Source organism: Brachycentrus maculatus, unplaced genomic scaffold (genome assembly GCF_059751285.1).
Source record: "Brachycentrus maculatus isolate JH-2025_06_01 unplaced genomic scaffold, ASM5975128v1 h1tg000251l, whole genome shotgun sequence".
Lineage (NCBI taxonomy): Eukaryota > Metazoa > Arthropoda > Insecta > Trichoptera > Brachycentridae > Brachycentrus > Brachycentrus maculatus.
In genome coordinates, this window is record NW_028281002.1 from 30,703 (window position 1) to 48,504 (window position 17,802).

At 31.5% G+C, this 17,802-nt stretch overlaps 2 protein-coding genes across 2 annotated transcripts; one reads left to right on the forward strand and one right to left on the reverse strand.

Annotated features, from left to right (window-relative positions):
- Window positions 1-561: 561 nt before the first annotated feature.
- LOC148306132 (uncharacterized) lies at window positions 562-9,649 on the forward strand. Its single transcript, XM_088265561.1, has 3 exons — window positions 562-570; window positions 4,094-4,897; window positions 8,723-9,649. Exons 1-3 carry the CDS (start codon window positions 562-564, stop codon window positions 9,647-9,649), a joined length of 1,740 nt encoding a protein of 579 aa, XP_088121687.1.
- Window positions 9,650-13,582: 3,933 nt separating this feature from the next.
- Window positions 13,583-15,593, reverse strand: LOC148306133 (uncharacterized). The gene is made up of 2 exons (XM_088265565.1): window positions 15,516-15,593; window positions 13,583-14,375 (listed from the first exon to the last, which is right to left on the reverse strand). Exons 1-2 carry the CDS (start codon window positions 15,567-15,569, stop codon window positions 13,629-13,631), a joined length of 801 nt encoding a protein of 266 aa, XP_088121691.1. The 5' UTR covers window positions 15,570-15,593; the 3' UTR covers window positions 13,583-13,628.
- Between the last annotated feature and the right edge of the window lie 2,209 nt (window positions 15,594-17,802).

Consider the following 17,802-nt stretch of genomic DNA (forward strand, 5'->3'; position numbering starts at 1 on the left):
GACACCTATTCTCAAAGTTAACTTTGTACTGCCGTGTACTTAATACACGGCTGGTCTGGGCATTTGTAAGGTGCCATGTTTCTCAGCCGTATAATAGGAGCAATGAAGGCATTGTATAGGCGGCATTTGGTCTTCACCGAGTATAAATCTGATCTCCAGACAGCCTTCATACTGTTAAATGCGGACTCTGCGAGCCCTAAGCCCACTTCCAGTTCCTTTTGAAGGCTGTCATTTTCAGTTTTGTATACTTCCGAGTACTTGAAACTCTCAACCCTTTCAATGCGCTGTTTACTCAACGATAAGGGTTGCTGGTTACATAACATATTCAAACTATTTTTTCTATATTTGATATACATATTTATTGAAACGGAACATTTTTTTATTATTTTTAACACAGATGAAGAAGAATATGGAGGTCTGGGTATTATCATAAGCTGGTATAACTGATCACTTTATATAGATGAAACATTCACCATTCTACCCACGATTGACGATCACACTACTCAAATTTTTAGTACTCTTAGATATATGACCAATAAAAGAATTCTCAATCCAACAGAGATGGCTGTTGTGAACTCATAATATGTCATGTCTATGTCATGAAATTATAGATACAACTAGGAGTTTCCAAAATTTGCGTATTGTTGTCGTCAATCATGGGTAGACTTGCACTTTTGTAAAGTGATCACCTGTAATTACCCAGATTTCCAATTTCATCTTTATGGCAGGCGTTGTGGCGAGTTGGGTAGACGCTCAACTGCGAAAATGGCGTCGCGGGTTCGATTCCCGCGACGCCAGTTTCTGGGAAGATTTATTTTTAATTGGTCTGTGTGTTTGTGATGTATTTTTCACATTTACCTTCCCTATCCTTACTATACTACCTGCAGACAAGCATCTAAAATAGACGCTTTGCGGGTTATTCCTTTAAAAAAATTGAGATGTCAATAAAATCTAAATATAACTCTTAAGTAGAGAAAATCCAGATGCTTAAACAAGTATTTAAACACACTTAAAAAGTTGTGGAAAAAAAAACATGTTAAATTTTAAGCTTAACGAAAATTTAAAATCTTGTTTTCATGCGTTTTTTAGTATGTAAAAATAAACTGGGGTTCGGATCTTAGATACATCAAAATAAAAAGGGTCTCTGCTAAATAAAAGCTTTTTCCATCTAACATAGATGGCTGTTGTGACCTTAATCAATTAATTATCATGAAATTAATTATAAATTTAGAAGTTCTAAAAGTTTAAGTAGTCTGGTTGTCAATCATGGGTAGAATGGTAAATGTTAGAGTTGACCAGCCTATGATTTATATCAAATAAAACAACTTTGTTTTTAACCACTTTTTGTTGGTACATTTTTTTCCGACCGGTTTTGACAAGAACCTTGTCATCATCAGGGTTAAACATGTACTAATTAACCCTGATGATTACAAGGTTCTTGTCGAAATCGGTTGGAGAAAAAATATACAATTAAAAAGTGGTTGAAAATAAGGTTGTTTTATTTTATAAGGTTTATAAAACGTGCCACAAAGTTGCGAACAAAATCTGCAAAAACATTAAAGAAAAAAAAAGTTCTAAAAATTGTTTGAAACAAAAATTGACATGTTACTAGAAATAAGGATATAATAAGACTGCCATTTATAAAAAAGAGTCGCAAAATTGTTTAATGTATAAGGGTTTGAAAATGTATGATGAGATGCCTGAATGTATGAAGAATGAAAAGGGTCTGAAAGAATTTAAAAATTAATGTTTTGTTTACTGTATGGAAATGCAAATATTTTTGTATGTAGATGTAGTAAATTAAGTGTAAATAATAGTTTTTATTAGTTGTAATACAAGCTAACTTAAGAAATAATAAAAAAAAAAACTGAGTAGTGTGGTTGTCAATCATGGGTTGACTCGTGAATGTTGCAGATTGTCTTGTAAATACTCAGACTTCCAAATTCTTCTTCATCTATGGTAAGACATTAAAAAATGTATGTATAATAATTACTCATATTATTTCGATTTCAAGGACACAATTTTATGCGTAATTGAATACATAATCCTTTTCGAATTGATTACATCTTTTTCTAAATAAAAGCATTTCCATGTACTGTTTAAAAGCATATTATATCGATATTATCTAAACTAGGAATTTTCGCTTTGGTGCTATGCTTTTGGAACTTGATAAAGGATGTATGAATTATTGCTAAGCACCTTTACACTTTTGATTGTAATCAATCACTTCGAGCACTTTGATTATTTTATCCTACATTATTTATTAATTAATTGTTTTTTTTTTTAAATGTTATTTTTTAAATCAGTATAATTATAATTTAAACTTTTTACGGCGAATCTATGAAATTGCTTAACACGTGAATAAGCAAATATGTTTTTGATTTTTCTCAGTTGCGACAGAAGTTTTCCTCTGATTGGACTGATGATGACACACACACACACGCTCACATTTATATATGTATGTGTGTATGTATATATATATATATATATATATATATATATATATATATATATATATATATATATATATATATATATATATATATATATATATATATATATATATATATATATATATATATATATATATATATATATATATATATATATATATATATATATATATGTATATATAAATATATACACACATATATATATATATATATATATATATATATATATATATATATATATATATATATATATATATATATATATATACATATTATTATTGACAACCACACTACTAACATTCTTGTAACTTCTATATACATTGTTTTGAATTCGAAACATTTTGCTTGAAATCTTTTTGTTTCTGTGTTTAACTATAATTGGCTTGTTTAATGTATTTCTTTTGATTGTTTTGTTTTACATATGTTGCTGTTGTCAACCCAAATAAAAAAAATAAAAAAGAGAAATTTGTGAGATTGGAGTTGTTGTTTGTTGGGGAAGGCAACGCAGACGACAATGGTATGCGCATGTGAGGAGAATGGAACCATCATATCTTCAAGGTAGATGACTCCCGGGCAGACCAGCAAAGAGATGGATTAACAGCTGGGAATCGACCTCGTAGGCTAATCCCCCTTAAAAACAGGCCACAAGGCCTATGCCAAGAAGAAGAAGACTTTTTTAAATTGATTTCTTATCGAGAACGTTTATTAAGTGCTTTATCTCGTACTTTTATGAAACATCCTTGTTAAGATACGAAACACTTATATCCTAATTATCAGAAATTTTAAAAAGGTAGATAATTAAAGATTTTATCATATATTTTCACTCCAGCTAAATCTATATAAGTCTGCTGGATTGTAAAAAAGTGAATACTCTTTTTTTATAATTAAAACTGACCGCGAACGAAGGAAAATGCTGAAGTTTATCTATTTATTGTTGGCATTATGTTCTCTTAGTACAGCAGTAAGTCTTTCATCTGCACATAATGTTCTCTTTTAAAAGTAATCTAACAACAAGTTAATAACTAATAACAAGTTCTCGAATTCTATGATTTATATTATCAATCTTCTTTATAATTGGTTTGTTTTATATTATTAAACTTTTATCCATGTTCACATCATTTTTATTGAATCCAAATAGTTCACAAATTTAGTAGTAGTTTTCACATTTTTGACATTTCAACATAGGTGAAAAAATATTGTTGAAGTCTGGGCATCAACATGGCATTTGACCTATCATAAGCTGATTACGTGATCACTTTACACATGGGCAATATTCACCATTTTACCCATGATTGACAGCCAAAGTACCTACTGAATTTTTTACATATATCATGACACTGTAAATGTGAAATTGTTCACTAGAACCAGTGTCATTAGGTTAATGATATACATGTGTAAATGATCCGAAAATTCGAGAAGCATGGTTGTCAACCCTGGTGAATGTTGCACGTGTGTAAAGTGATCATTTAACTGCTCTTTGACTGGTTTTAAGCCTTGTGAATACCAAAACTTTCATATTCTTCTTAATTTATCTTGTAAAATGTAAAAATAACTCCTAAATGGAAACCCAGATTTATGAACAAGTATTTGGAAACGCTCAAAAGCTTGTGGATATTGTATGTATTTTTATTTCATTTTAGGTATGCGGATATACTCCTGATTATCTGAAAGATATACCGGTGGAGGAAATCGAAGATGGCCTCACGTACGCTTTTGATTATGACACTGGTCTTACTCGTATAGATGAGACGAACTGCACCAAACCAGGTACAATTTGTGACGGCTGCTCTAAGGTATACGAATGTATCGAAGTAGGGGAAGGGTTCATCATCGTGTTCATCAACGACTGCCAAGCGGGAACCACGTGTCTCGACTCCATAGGAGACTGCACAACCAACTTTAACGAGAAATGCCAGGACGTCAGCTACGATTTCACCTGTCGCCAAGTCGGCGTCTTCCCGGACGCTTTCAATTGCAAAAAGTACCACATGTGCGTACCGAATCCAGAGACTAAAGTGGTCAACCCGATATCTATCCAGCACAGATGTAAGGACGACTTCTACTACGACCCTCTCACGACTCTTTGTCGCAACAAGATGCTGAGCAACAACTGTCCCAACGTCGCTACACCCTGTGTGACCGCCGGGCAAACTGGATTCGTTAAGTCCAACCCTTCTCTTTACTTCATTTGCCTCAGCTCTGGTCCTGGGATTTTCACCCCTCAGATGTTCTCTTGCCTGGAAAACAAAGTCTACGATTTGGAAGCTAGGATGTGCGTGGACCCTACCCCCGCTGCTGCTACGGACAGCGATGGACTCTGCATCAAGGCCGGGAACTTCTACGACCCGAGGAGTTGCCTGATAATTATTTCCAGTGCCTTGCGGTTGGCGCCGCGCCAATCAGGAAGGCGTGCCCAGATGAAAAACGATTCAATCACGCTGTCGGTGATTGCGTCGATATCACGTGGAATGATTTTGGGCTTTCTGTTTGATAAGTTTTCGACAGTATATTTTGATCCATTAAAAAACCTGTACCTATCATCATTACACTTGTGTGCATACCAATTTTAATAAGTTTTTTTTTATTAAATGAGTACTACTTAAAAATAAAACTGTTTCATTTATATCCTGGTAATAGTTAAATACATATAAATATAGGCCATGTTTATAAATATATATATATATATATATATATATATATATATATATATATATATATATATATATATATATATATATATATATATATATATATATATATATATATATATATATATATATATATTTATATATATATATATATATATATATATATATATATATATATATATATATATATATATATATATATAAATATATATATATATATATATATATATATATATATATATACATAATATTATATATATATATATATATATATATATATATATATTATATATATATATATAATATATATATATATCTATATATATATATATATATATATATATATATATATAAATATATATATATATATATATATATATATATATATATGTATATATATATATATATATATGTATATATATATATATATGTATATATATATATATATATATATATATATATTATATATATATATATATATATATATATATATAATATATATATATATATATGTATATATATATATATATATATAAATATATATATATATATATATAATATATATATATATATATATTATATATATATATATATATATATATATATATATATATATATATATATATAAATATAAATTTACATTTTAATTAACAAATGTAATATTTTGTATTTTTGACGATGTTACATTTACATTAATAAACTCAAATGTGGCGTGTGAACAGAACGAGGACGGCCGAAAAAAACTTGGCACGGCCAGATCAAACAGAACCAAAAACTGGGCTTTTCATAAGTCTACGTAATCGGAGGGCAAGTATGACTAGATGTATGGGCGAGAAGGAAGCTAGGAGTGTATGTCAGGACAGAAGAGTGTGGTGTTCCATCCTCTCTGCCTACCCCTACGGGGTGATGATAGTAGTGTAACTCAAAAGTGGTCCTACAAGTGATTTTTTCACACAATATTTTGTGTGTGTCCAAATCTTTGTTAACAAATCTGGGTTTGTCCATTATGAAGTTACTTTTACTAATATTTCAACATAGATGAAGAAGAATATGAAAGTGTAAGTATTTACAGGGATTACGACCTGTCATAGGCTGGTTTGAGTGTTACCATTATGCGCGTATAATGTTCACCAGACTGGCGCCGTGGCGTAGTTGTGTAGACGCTCGACTGCGAAACCGGCGTTGCGGGTTCGATTCCCGCCAATTGCCAAATAAAATCAAGAAAGATTTCTTTTTAATTGGTCTGAATATTAGTGATGTCTTTTTCACATTTACCTTCCCTGTCCTTACCATCCCATATGCAGACAAGCCTCTAAAAGTAGAAGCCTTGAGTTATTGACAACCACACTACTCATATTTTAAAACTCATATATTTTTTCTACAATTGACACTTTCTTTCATATGCGATTTCTGTATACCTCACTCTCTAACCCTTATCCGCACCCAATGGTGCATAGGGCACTGCATAATATTGACGCAATATTATCTTGATCGATAATTATATGAAGGCTAGGTGATCACTCCTGCGCTTCGGGGACCAGTCCAGAGTAATATTAAATAAGTATTAGTGAGTAAATTCGCTAATATTTATTCTCACCCCCCCTGGGATCGAACCTGGGACCTCCAACACGGTAGCTAAACACGCTGACCGTTACACCACGGAGGCGGACAAACCACTCAGCGCATTCCACGCACATTTTTTTTATGAATATACATGCAATATATTGGAACTAGATATAGTACAATATTGTATATTGTCTAGTATATTGGAATTTTTTTTTTTTTTTTTACTTATTTCCTTTGATAACTCTTTTCTCTTCAAATCCATATACATATATATAAATATGTATGCTGTTTTAGAGGTATACGATTTCAAATTACCCGCAGTAAATTGATGGTGGCACCCGTTGTGTAACATGTTGCACTATCTTGTTGAAACCACAGCTCTGTCACATCAATACCATTCAACTGAGGTACCAAGAAGTCTGTTTCATAGTTCTGTAGCGCTCTCCGTTGAGCGTAACATTCTGACCAGCATCGTCTTAAAATAATATGGGCCAATGATTCCACCTGCCCATAAAGCACACCAAACAGTGACTGTTTATGGATGTAAGGGCGTCTGACAAAGGCTTCTAGGTTTTCTCCACTCCGAATTCGGCGATTCTGCTTATGACGTACCCATTTGACAAAAAATGATATTCACCTCATCGGTGAAGAAAACCATGTTTCTTTAATGTTTTTCGTAGATACTTTGTGGCACATTTTATAAACTTTATAAAATAAAACAACTTTGTTTTAACCACTTTTTATTGGAACACGTTATCCAACCGGTTTCTACAAGAACCTTGTCATCATCAAGGTTTATTTACTAAATTCTAAAACATTGAAGTACTCATAGTTAATTACCCTTCCCTTACCTGATGATGACAAGGTTCTTGTCGAAACCGGTTGGATAAAGTGCACCAATAAAAAGTTTTAAACAAAGTTGTTTTATTTTATAAAGTTTAACAAGACTTTGCGTTGAAAAAAAAGATCAAGCTGAATATTATTTTCTGCCCATTCACTAAACTTACGATTTGCATGGTCGCTCAGTCTATTTGAAAATGGCAAAGCGTATCAACTGTCAACTGTCAAATTAACAGTTTTTCAAAACAATGCTGCCAGTTTAAAAACCAAACCTTTAAAAATACGCCCTTTACTTCAAAGAAAAAACTTTTTTGATAACGTCAAATGTTACCTGGGTTTGAATAAATTTAATTTGCGGGCTATCGATGATCCAACCTTAATTAAAATTCAATGTAACACCCAATATCGCAATCTTTCATATCTTTTAAGTAAGGAGTCGCGTTGTTACATCGTTTAAATCTATCCTAGAAATTTATCTTAGCCATCAAAAGATACTATCTGGATTTTTAACATCCTTTCCATTAGTTTATCTTGACTAAAAGTTATTGTGAAATATTATCTGAACGTGACACATTTAAAAAAAAACTTGTTTAAGATAAAAAAAAGATAAGATCTAATATTTTTTAGAACTATAAATAAAAGAACTTTTGACTTTGAGGGAAATAATTTTTTTCTTGTTTTACGGGGAGAGGCTGTCCAAAATGAACCGGTTAATTTCATTAATTTTGCTCATTTTGTCGGTTGCATTTGCCGTAAGTTTCAAATTTTTAGGTTTATTGAAATCAGAATTTAAAAAAAGCTTTATACCGACATTACCTGGTAGAACTGCATTTGTTATAATAAAACAACAATTTAATCGTTTCTTCGACTTTAATCAAACCAATCTGATGGTGTCGGTAACGACAAAACCTGGTCATTGGTCTAATGAAAGAAAAATGATAGATTAGTTGTTTCTTGAATGTTTTTTTAATGATACTTTGTGGTATTTTAAAAAAAAAACTTTTGTTTTTGATACTTTTCTATATCTCTAGGGATAATTTTACATGCGCATACCCGAAAATTATAAGGTTCTTGTCGAAACCGGTTGGAGAAAAGTACCAAAAATAAAAGTGGTTAAAAGCAAAATATAACTTTTATCTTTATTTTATAAAGTTGTGAAGATGTTGTTTTATTATTAAGGAAAACTTAAATAACAATCTGTTTCTTTTTCTTCAGGTTTTAGCGTCACCGAGTTATCTGAATGACGTTCCAGTGGAAGATATCGAAGAAGGTGCAACATATACGTTCGATTACGACGAAGGTCTGAAGCTGGTTGACTCTGACAACTGCACCAAACCTGGACCAATCTGCGATGGGTGCGACAAAGTGTACGAATGCATCGAGGTCGGAAGTGGCTTCATTCTAGAGTTCTTGAACAGCTGTCCGGCAGGAAGCGCTTGCTTGGCATCGACCGGAGCTTGCACAACCCAGCAGAACCCAAACTGCAGTCTTATTGACTACGAGTTCACGTGTCGCCAAATTGGCGTCTTTCCCGATTCGTTCAACTGTAGAAGGTATCACATGTGTGTGCCTCAGGGGAACACGACAATCGTCGAACCCAAGTCCATAGTCCAGAGCTGCACCGCCAATTATTACTTCGACCCGAAGACTACACTCTGCCGAAGGAAGGTGGTGGATAACATATGTCCCAGTGTGGCGATGCCATGCGCGTATGCGGGTGAGATGGGAGCCGTCGAAAGCAACCCTGCGTTGTACTATATTTGCCTTGGAACAGACACCGAGACCACATTCTCCCCTCAAATGTTCTCCTGCCTCGACGACAAGGTGTTTGACTTAAAGTCCAGGATGTGTATCGACCCTACACCTGTCTCTGCTACTGGATCCGATGGAAAATGCAGGACAGAAGGGCTATTCTACGACCCGACGAGCTGCTTCTACTACTTCCAATGCTCTGGTCAGGGCTTTGAACCAATAAGGAGGGCGTGCGTAAACAAACAGAGGTACAACTACATTTCTCAGAAATGTGTTGACATCACCTGGAACGATTTCGATTTTCATGCAGATGTTCTAAACAACCAGACTACAGTTGACAACCCTGTACTTACAAACGGCGAATTCGATAGGCTTATGAATGCGCTGTAGCGGGTACGCCGAGTTGAAGAGGCGAGCGGAGGATAGAGAAGGGGAGGGCCTGACCATTAAAGAAGCAAATCAATCATCACACATAATGTATGTAACCCCCGAAGAAGAATGAAAGAAATTATGATGTAGAAAAAACTTTTTTGTAAACAATAATAATTATATACTGATTAAAGTTATATGATAAGTTTAATTTGATTTTATTTACATTTTTAACAGCTCAACATAGATGAAGAAGAATATGTAAGTCTGGAATTTGAAGGGCTCACTGCTGTCATAGGCATGGTTAAGTGATCACTTTACACGTGTAACTTTCATCAATTCTACCCGTGATTGACAACCACATTATTAATTTTTTGGAACTCTTGCATATGTTGATCAAACTCGTGACAAAGAACATACATGTGAATTCACAACAGCCATCTTTGTTGGAAGAGGGAAAGCTTTTATTAGTCCAATTGTCTCATAACCATACAGTAAAACAAAATTACGTCATTATATAGAAAAATGTAGATATTCGTTTATACACACAGATATGTATATATATATATATATATATATATATATATATATATATATATATATATATATATATATATATATATATATATATATATATATATATATATATATATATATATATATATATATATATATATATATATATCAGTCCAGGGTACCAGTCTAGGGTAATATTGAATAAATATGACAGTGAAAAAATCACTTATATTTATTTTACCCCCCTTGAGAATCGAACCCGGGACCTCCAGAACGGTAGCCGAGCGTGCTGACCATTACACTACGGAGGCGGACCGTGTCCGCTAAAACTAAACTACTACTGAACTAAACACGTGTGGCAATAAATATGTATATATATATATATATATATATATATATATATATATATATATATATATATATATATATATATATATATATATATATATATATATATATATATATATATATATATATATATATATATATATATATATATATATATATATATATATATATATATATATATATATATATGTAATAAAATAACTAGGTACCTACCTATACATTTTATTAAGTACTTACAAAAAGTACCTACATAAAACAGTTCTACCACCAGATGCCGCATGCGTCGCTCAGAATAAAACAAAAGACTTCCGATAATATTATTAACTGTCAGAATCAGATAGATAGATAGATAGATAGATATAAAAATTATTATAAAGATAAATTAATTATAAACTTTAATTACAAAGCAACACATTGTTTATTTTATTATTATACACCCACTTTACATATTATTTACACTTAATTTTCAAAAGGAAAATATTACCACGTTATAAAACGACAATTTCGTTAATTGGAAATGGATTATGAAACATTAGATGTATTAAAACAATTACTACAATATGTTCGGAGTGAGAGAGAAAAATTAGAAGATGATCAAAGAAAACGATTAGAAGATGATCAAAGAAAACGATTAGAAGATAAACAAAGAAGTCGTAGAAATCTAAGAGCTAGTGATAAAATTAAAGATAAAAGTCCATGTAAGATTTGTGAAAATTTAAATAAGGGAACTCGATATCACCCTGAAGCAACGAGCTGGTTTAAAACAAAGGAGGATGATAAGATTAATAATAAAAATGAAGATTTACAAATTACACAGAAACAGTGCTTGAAGAATGAAAATAAAAATAATATGAAAAAAATTTCTACAAAATATAAAATAAAATATACTCCAGAAAAGAAGAATTTCGAAGCAGATTGTATGAGCAGGAATCCAGTATTAAAATCGAAGGAAAATGCAAATGAAAAATTAAAAGTTGTAAATTTGGTTAAAATAGAAGATATTTTAAAAGATCAGAATAAAAATGAAGACATACAAATAACACAGAAACAGTGCTTGAAAAATGAAAATAAAAATAAAGTAGAAAAAACCTCTACGAAAGATAAAATAAAATATACTCCAGGAAAGAAGAATTTAGAAGTAGATTGTCTAAGCAGGAATCCAGTATTAAAATCGAATGAAAATGCAGATGAACAATTAAAAGTTGTTAATTTGGTTAAATTAGAATATATTTTAAAAGATCAGAATAAAAATGAAGACATACAAATAACACAGAAACAGTGCTTGAAGAATGAAAATAAAAATAAAGTAGAAAAAAATACTACAAAATATAAAACAAAATATACTCCAGGAAAGAAGAATTTAGAAGTAGATTGTCTAAGCAGGAATCCAGTTTTAGAATCGAATGAAAATGCAGATGAACAATTAAAAGTTGTACATTTGGTTATATTAGAAGATACTTTAAGAGATCTGAATAAAAATGAAGGAATTCAAAAGAAAAAAACAAATGGACTGAAAAAAACTGTGTCTACTTTAAAAGGGTCAAGAAAAAAAAAAAAAAAAAAAAAGAAAGAAAGAATAAAGAACGGAAAGAAAAAGAAAGAAAGAAAAAAAACAAGAAAGAAAAAAAAAGAAAAAAAAGAAGGAAAAAAAAGAAAGAAAGACAAAAAAAAAAAAAAAAAAAAAAAAAAAACTTTACCATATCACTAAACTTATACCAGTCCCTTCACTACAAGAAGATGATCCGGAGGACGAGTGAAAATTTTACTATGAATTTTCATCCCCAAGGGGGGAGATGTAATAAAATAACTAGGTACCTACCTATACATTTTATTAAGTACTTACAAAAAGTACCTACATAAAACAGTTCTACCACCAGATGCCGCATGCGTCGCTCAGAATAAAACAAAAGACTTCCGATAATATTAGTGATATACCATATTATATAATATTAGATGGGACACAGTACTTTGGCAATTATCTGTTTCTGTTGATGCTTGTGGTTTCATCGAAAATGCAAAAAAAAAACAAAAAAATTTTCACATACCTAATATACAACCGGCAAATCTGTGTTCTTTATTATAATTATTTGTTTTTAAATTAAACACTTGTATAATACCCTCTTAATGAGTTTTATTTCACTATGCACGACAAACATGGAAAACTAACAATTTATTCATAATATGCTGTTTTAAAATTTTAAATCCCTTACCGCACCCCAATAGTGCATAGGGCACTGCTTCATATAAACGCAGTGTTATCTCGATCGATTACACATGACGGAAAGGTGATCAGCCCTCCACTTCAGGTACCAGTCCAGTGTAATTTTGAATAAATATTAGAGTGAAAAAATCACTTATATTTATTAAACCCCCCTGGGAATCGAACCCGGGACCTCCAGAACGGTAGCCGAGCATGCTGACCATTACGCTACGGAGGCGGACAAGAACAGACAGTTTTAAAATACGTTACCATTATTATTTATGTTTCCTTTTACGAAAAGTCACGTTCCTAAACCCCCCTCCCCTCTATTTATTACCCTAGCAACCTCTGCATATACCTAAATATGTTTTCTTGAATGTTTTACGCAGATACTTTGTGGCACATTTTATAAACTTTATAAAATCAAACAACTTTGTTTTAACCACTTTTTTATTAAAAGTACACTTTATCCTACCGGTTTCGACAAAAACCTTGTCATCATCAAGGTTTATTAAATTCGAAAACATTAAAATACTCATAATAAATTACATTCCCTTACCAAAAAGTTTTGGTAAGGGAATGTAATTAATTTGAGTATTTTAATGTTTTTAATGTTTTAGAATTTAACAAACCCAGTTAGATGACAAGGTTTTTATCAATACCGGTAGGTTAAAGTGTACTAATAATAAAAAAATGGTTCAATCAAAGTTGTTTATTACTAATAATAAATAAAAAAAAAGTGGTTAAAACCAAGTTAAAGGTTAATTTTATAAAACCTTAATATGTTTTACTCAATAGTTTTACTTTTCACTTGTAGATGAAAACATTTGTTAGTTTTCGAAACTAGTCATGTGTAATGAAATAAAAGTCATTAAGTGTATTGTGCAAGTGTTTATTTTTTTTCAATCAACATATATATATAACAATAAATCATATTTAAATGCAATCAAATTCGAGGCACCACGCTGCAGTAGGATTGAAATAAAAATCTTTGGGGCATGTCAAAGGAGAGGGCGTCGCCCCGATATACGCACACTCGAAATATTTCTTGCAGTCGGTAGAGTCGAAGAAGTACCCTCTGCTCTTGCATTTACCGTCTGGACCGGTCCCGCTTGGAGGGTAGGCAGACTCCTCACACATCGACGACGTGTTGTTGTATTGCTTCCCATCGGAGCAGGCCTGTATCCGGGGAAACAGCACATCGGAAACTCGTTCGCAGGTATAATACAGGCTGGGGTTCATCTGAACAGCTCCCGACTGGTTCGCGTAAACGCATTCGGGGATGAGGGTACAATTGGGGCTTCCGGAATCGATCGGCAGTCGGCAGAAAGTGCTCAAAGGGTCGAAGTGAAACCCCTGGTTTCTATTACACTCCCTTGCGATGGAAGGCTCTCCGATTTTGGGGCATATGTGGTAGCTGAAGCAGTCGAAAGGGTCGGGGAAGATACCGATTTGCTTGCAGTCGAAGAAGTACTGAGGGAGGCAGTAAGGATTTGCTTCCGACGTGCAGTTTCCTGTAGAGGGTGAACAGGAAGTTCCTTGTTTGCAATCGTAAAGGTCCTCTTTCAACCAGTCGTCATTGTTAATATTTATACAGTACGCTACGGTTGAGCAATTGCGACATACGATGCCAGGTTCAGTGCATGGGGAGTCTTCGATGTCGTATAAGGAACCCGCATATACCTGAAATAGATAAAAAAAAAAAAACAATATTGAGTTTTTTAGTACTACAAAGCTTTGAAACGGAATTAATTTTTTTTAATGTATTTTAAACCTTATTATTTTTTGACATCTCATCAAAGATGAAGAAGAATATGGATATCTGGGCATTTACGGGGCTGACAACCGTTATAGGCTGCTTTAAGTGATCAATATTGTTGATGTCTATTTGACTAGTCGATAAAGATAATTTATATTATTTGATTTAAAAAAATGTATTGTAAGTTTAATATATGGCTATAATTTAATGTCCATGACAGTTTATTTTTATTTTTAGATTAATTAAGTGAAAACCTCTAATAAGAATGCTATTTTTTTAATTTTATAATATTATGTTATTTTTGTTAAATATTCTGTTGGTTTTCCAATAAATAAAAAATAAATAAAAATGAAAATAAGTAAAAATGTTTTGTATGGGTTTTATAAACAAAAGAGGTCCCGAACTCACTTCACGTCAAGCTTTTACTAAAAAATATATTCAAATATCATTGAAATATAATTTAAAGCAACTTAACCTATCATTTTGACGAATTAGATAACTCACATCACTTTAAAATTCGTTTAATTTATTTTTTAGCATTTTAAAGTCTTCATTTTTTTTATGTCTGTAGGAAGGTTGTCCAAGTACCTACATATTTAGTTCCCAAATATTTGAAGTTCTGTTGGAATGGTTTGGTATTGCTTGGTATATTAATATAATATCGCTCACTCCTTTCAACGTCATACATCAAAAATCGTCAATTTTCAGTTGTGCATGTTTTCGGAATGCCTAGAAAATGTACTATATCCCAGCAAAGGCGGCATATTTTTAACTTAATATTTACCCGCTATAGGGCAGAAAGTGTTGTTTTTGCATTTTAAAAAAAAAGTATTGTTTAATAATTTTTAAATATACCAAATATTTTTCAAATGGAGAAAAAAACATTCAGGTTTTACCAAAAAAGATCTGTTGCACAGTAAAAAGTTCAATAAATGGCTTGATATTTATGTTTAATACATTTGATTATATTTTTAAACTTTAAAAACGATCTCCTGAAAAACCAAGTTCTTTTTTATATGTGACGTTGTTGAAAGGAGAGAGCGATATGTGTCTTTGATACTTACAATTTTCGATGAATAAGCAGATATAACAACCAAATATAATACGTTCCGCAGCATTCTCGCCCGATATGTGTATACTGATTGAAAGATTACACTCAAGTGCCAATTATTTTTAGTTTTCTTATTATTTATAAAGATCAATGTAACATTTTTATACCATAGATATATCATAATTTGATTATTGTAGCTAAGAGTTTGATGCGTGTCTTGAACATGATCCACAGTGTTGCCATTTGGTTGTATCTATTATTTTTTGTCATATCGCCCACTCCTTTCGAGAATGTCATAAATTAAATATAAAAATAAAAAATCAAGTCACTTATTAAACTTTTTAATACACAACATCTTTTTAGGTAAAACCTGAAGGTTTTTTTTTCATTCCAAAAATATTAAGTTTATTTTAAAAAAAAAGTTAAATAATACATTTTCTTCAAAATGCAAAAACAACACTTTCTGCCCTGTATCGGGTAAATATTAAGTAAAAAATATGCCTCTTTCGCTGGGATATAGTACATTTTCTAGGCATTCTGAAAACACGCACAACTGAATATTAACGATTTTTGATTTATGACGTTCTTGAAAGAAGTGAGCGATATCAACATAGATGAAGAAGATTTTTTTGTATAATTTATATTTGAAGCACTAACTGTGATTTTCCATTAAATAATTAAAATGTAACTTAATTTTGCGTCACCTGTATGATGAATTAATACTCAAGTCAGATGCAAAATGCATCGAAACACGTGCCACGATAGATGATTTTATACGTAGTGGTTATTACCACGTGCCACGATAGATGATTTTATACGTAGTGGTTATTGGATATTTCCAAGGGAAATTGAAAGTTAAATATGCCCAGACTTCATTATTCATCTCCATCCTTGTTGAGACGTCAAAAAATAATGTAAAAAAATACTCTATAATTTATATTTGTAGCACTAATTTTGTGATTTTACATTTTATAATTAAAATGTAACTTTGTTTTAAAATCACTATAAATATTTTGTCATTTATTAATTATAATGTCTACCGGGTGCGAAGCTAACCGCTTCTTTAAAAATCAGTATTGATGAAGAAGCGGTTAGCTTCGAAACCGGTGGACATTATAATTAAGTTATAATAAAATATTTATAGTGTTTTTAAAACAACGATACATTTTGATTATGTGATTATAAGATTTTTTTGAACTATCTAACGTGACTGTGAAATCTAGCTACGACTTATGCAACACCGCTAATCTTGGCCCTACTAAGGTTTCAACTTTTAAGTTTTTAGCCTATGCCTACTCGTGAGTGGATTTACTCTTTTTGTTTATATGTAGTTACTATAACTTCGTGTAATCCATGAGTGAAAATTCCAGGCAAAAACACTCGCAATGAAGAAGAAAATAGAAGTCTGGGCATTTACGGGGCTTACGACCATCATAGGCTGGTTTAAGTGATCACTTTACACACGTGTAACATACACCAATTCTACCCATTATTGACAACCACACTACTCTAATTCTTGGAAGTTCTATATACTTATATGAACCAATTTTGAAACATTTTTCTTGAATCACTAGAACTTAACTAGAGACATCTATTGTTGAGATGAAATGCAGCTTTATATCGATCGTATGTCTTTTCAATATAAGGGTGGCGATATAAGTATAAAAAAAACAATGAGTGTAAGTTCCTCTCCAAGCACAAGAGCTTAACCTCTTTTTTAGAGAGGATAGGTGTAACTAGTATTAAGATATATAAAAAGTAGAAATGTCTAGCAGATGAATATATATTATTTTTACATATATTATTATTCTTACACATATTGTATTATTTTTATTATATCAAATAGATAAATGAATAAAAAATACGATTGTTATATATTAAAATTTGAAAATTCTTTTTTAATAGATAACAATCATTTGAACAAATATTTTCTGATTCTTGTTTTGAATTTTCGGTAAGTCGAACTAATGTGAGCTTCTACCCTCTCTCCATTCTCCGTCCCAAAGGCACAAGTCTTAAATTAGACTAAGCTTTAAGTAACGTGTCTGATAAAGATGCGAAATGTGTCGAAACACGTGTCACGATAGATTTTTGTTAAAAGTGCTATTAACCAAATAAAATATATATTTAAATAAGTTGTTTCAAGTTTTGTACTGACATTTCTTGGTGTAACTGGATTTCATAAAATAAAATAACAATTCTATAGTTTTTTCCGCATTAATTTTATTTAACCAGCAATTGAGTTTCGTCGTAACTGACATCATCAGACAGGTGTTGTCGGTTACGACGAAACCCGGTTG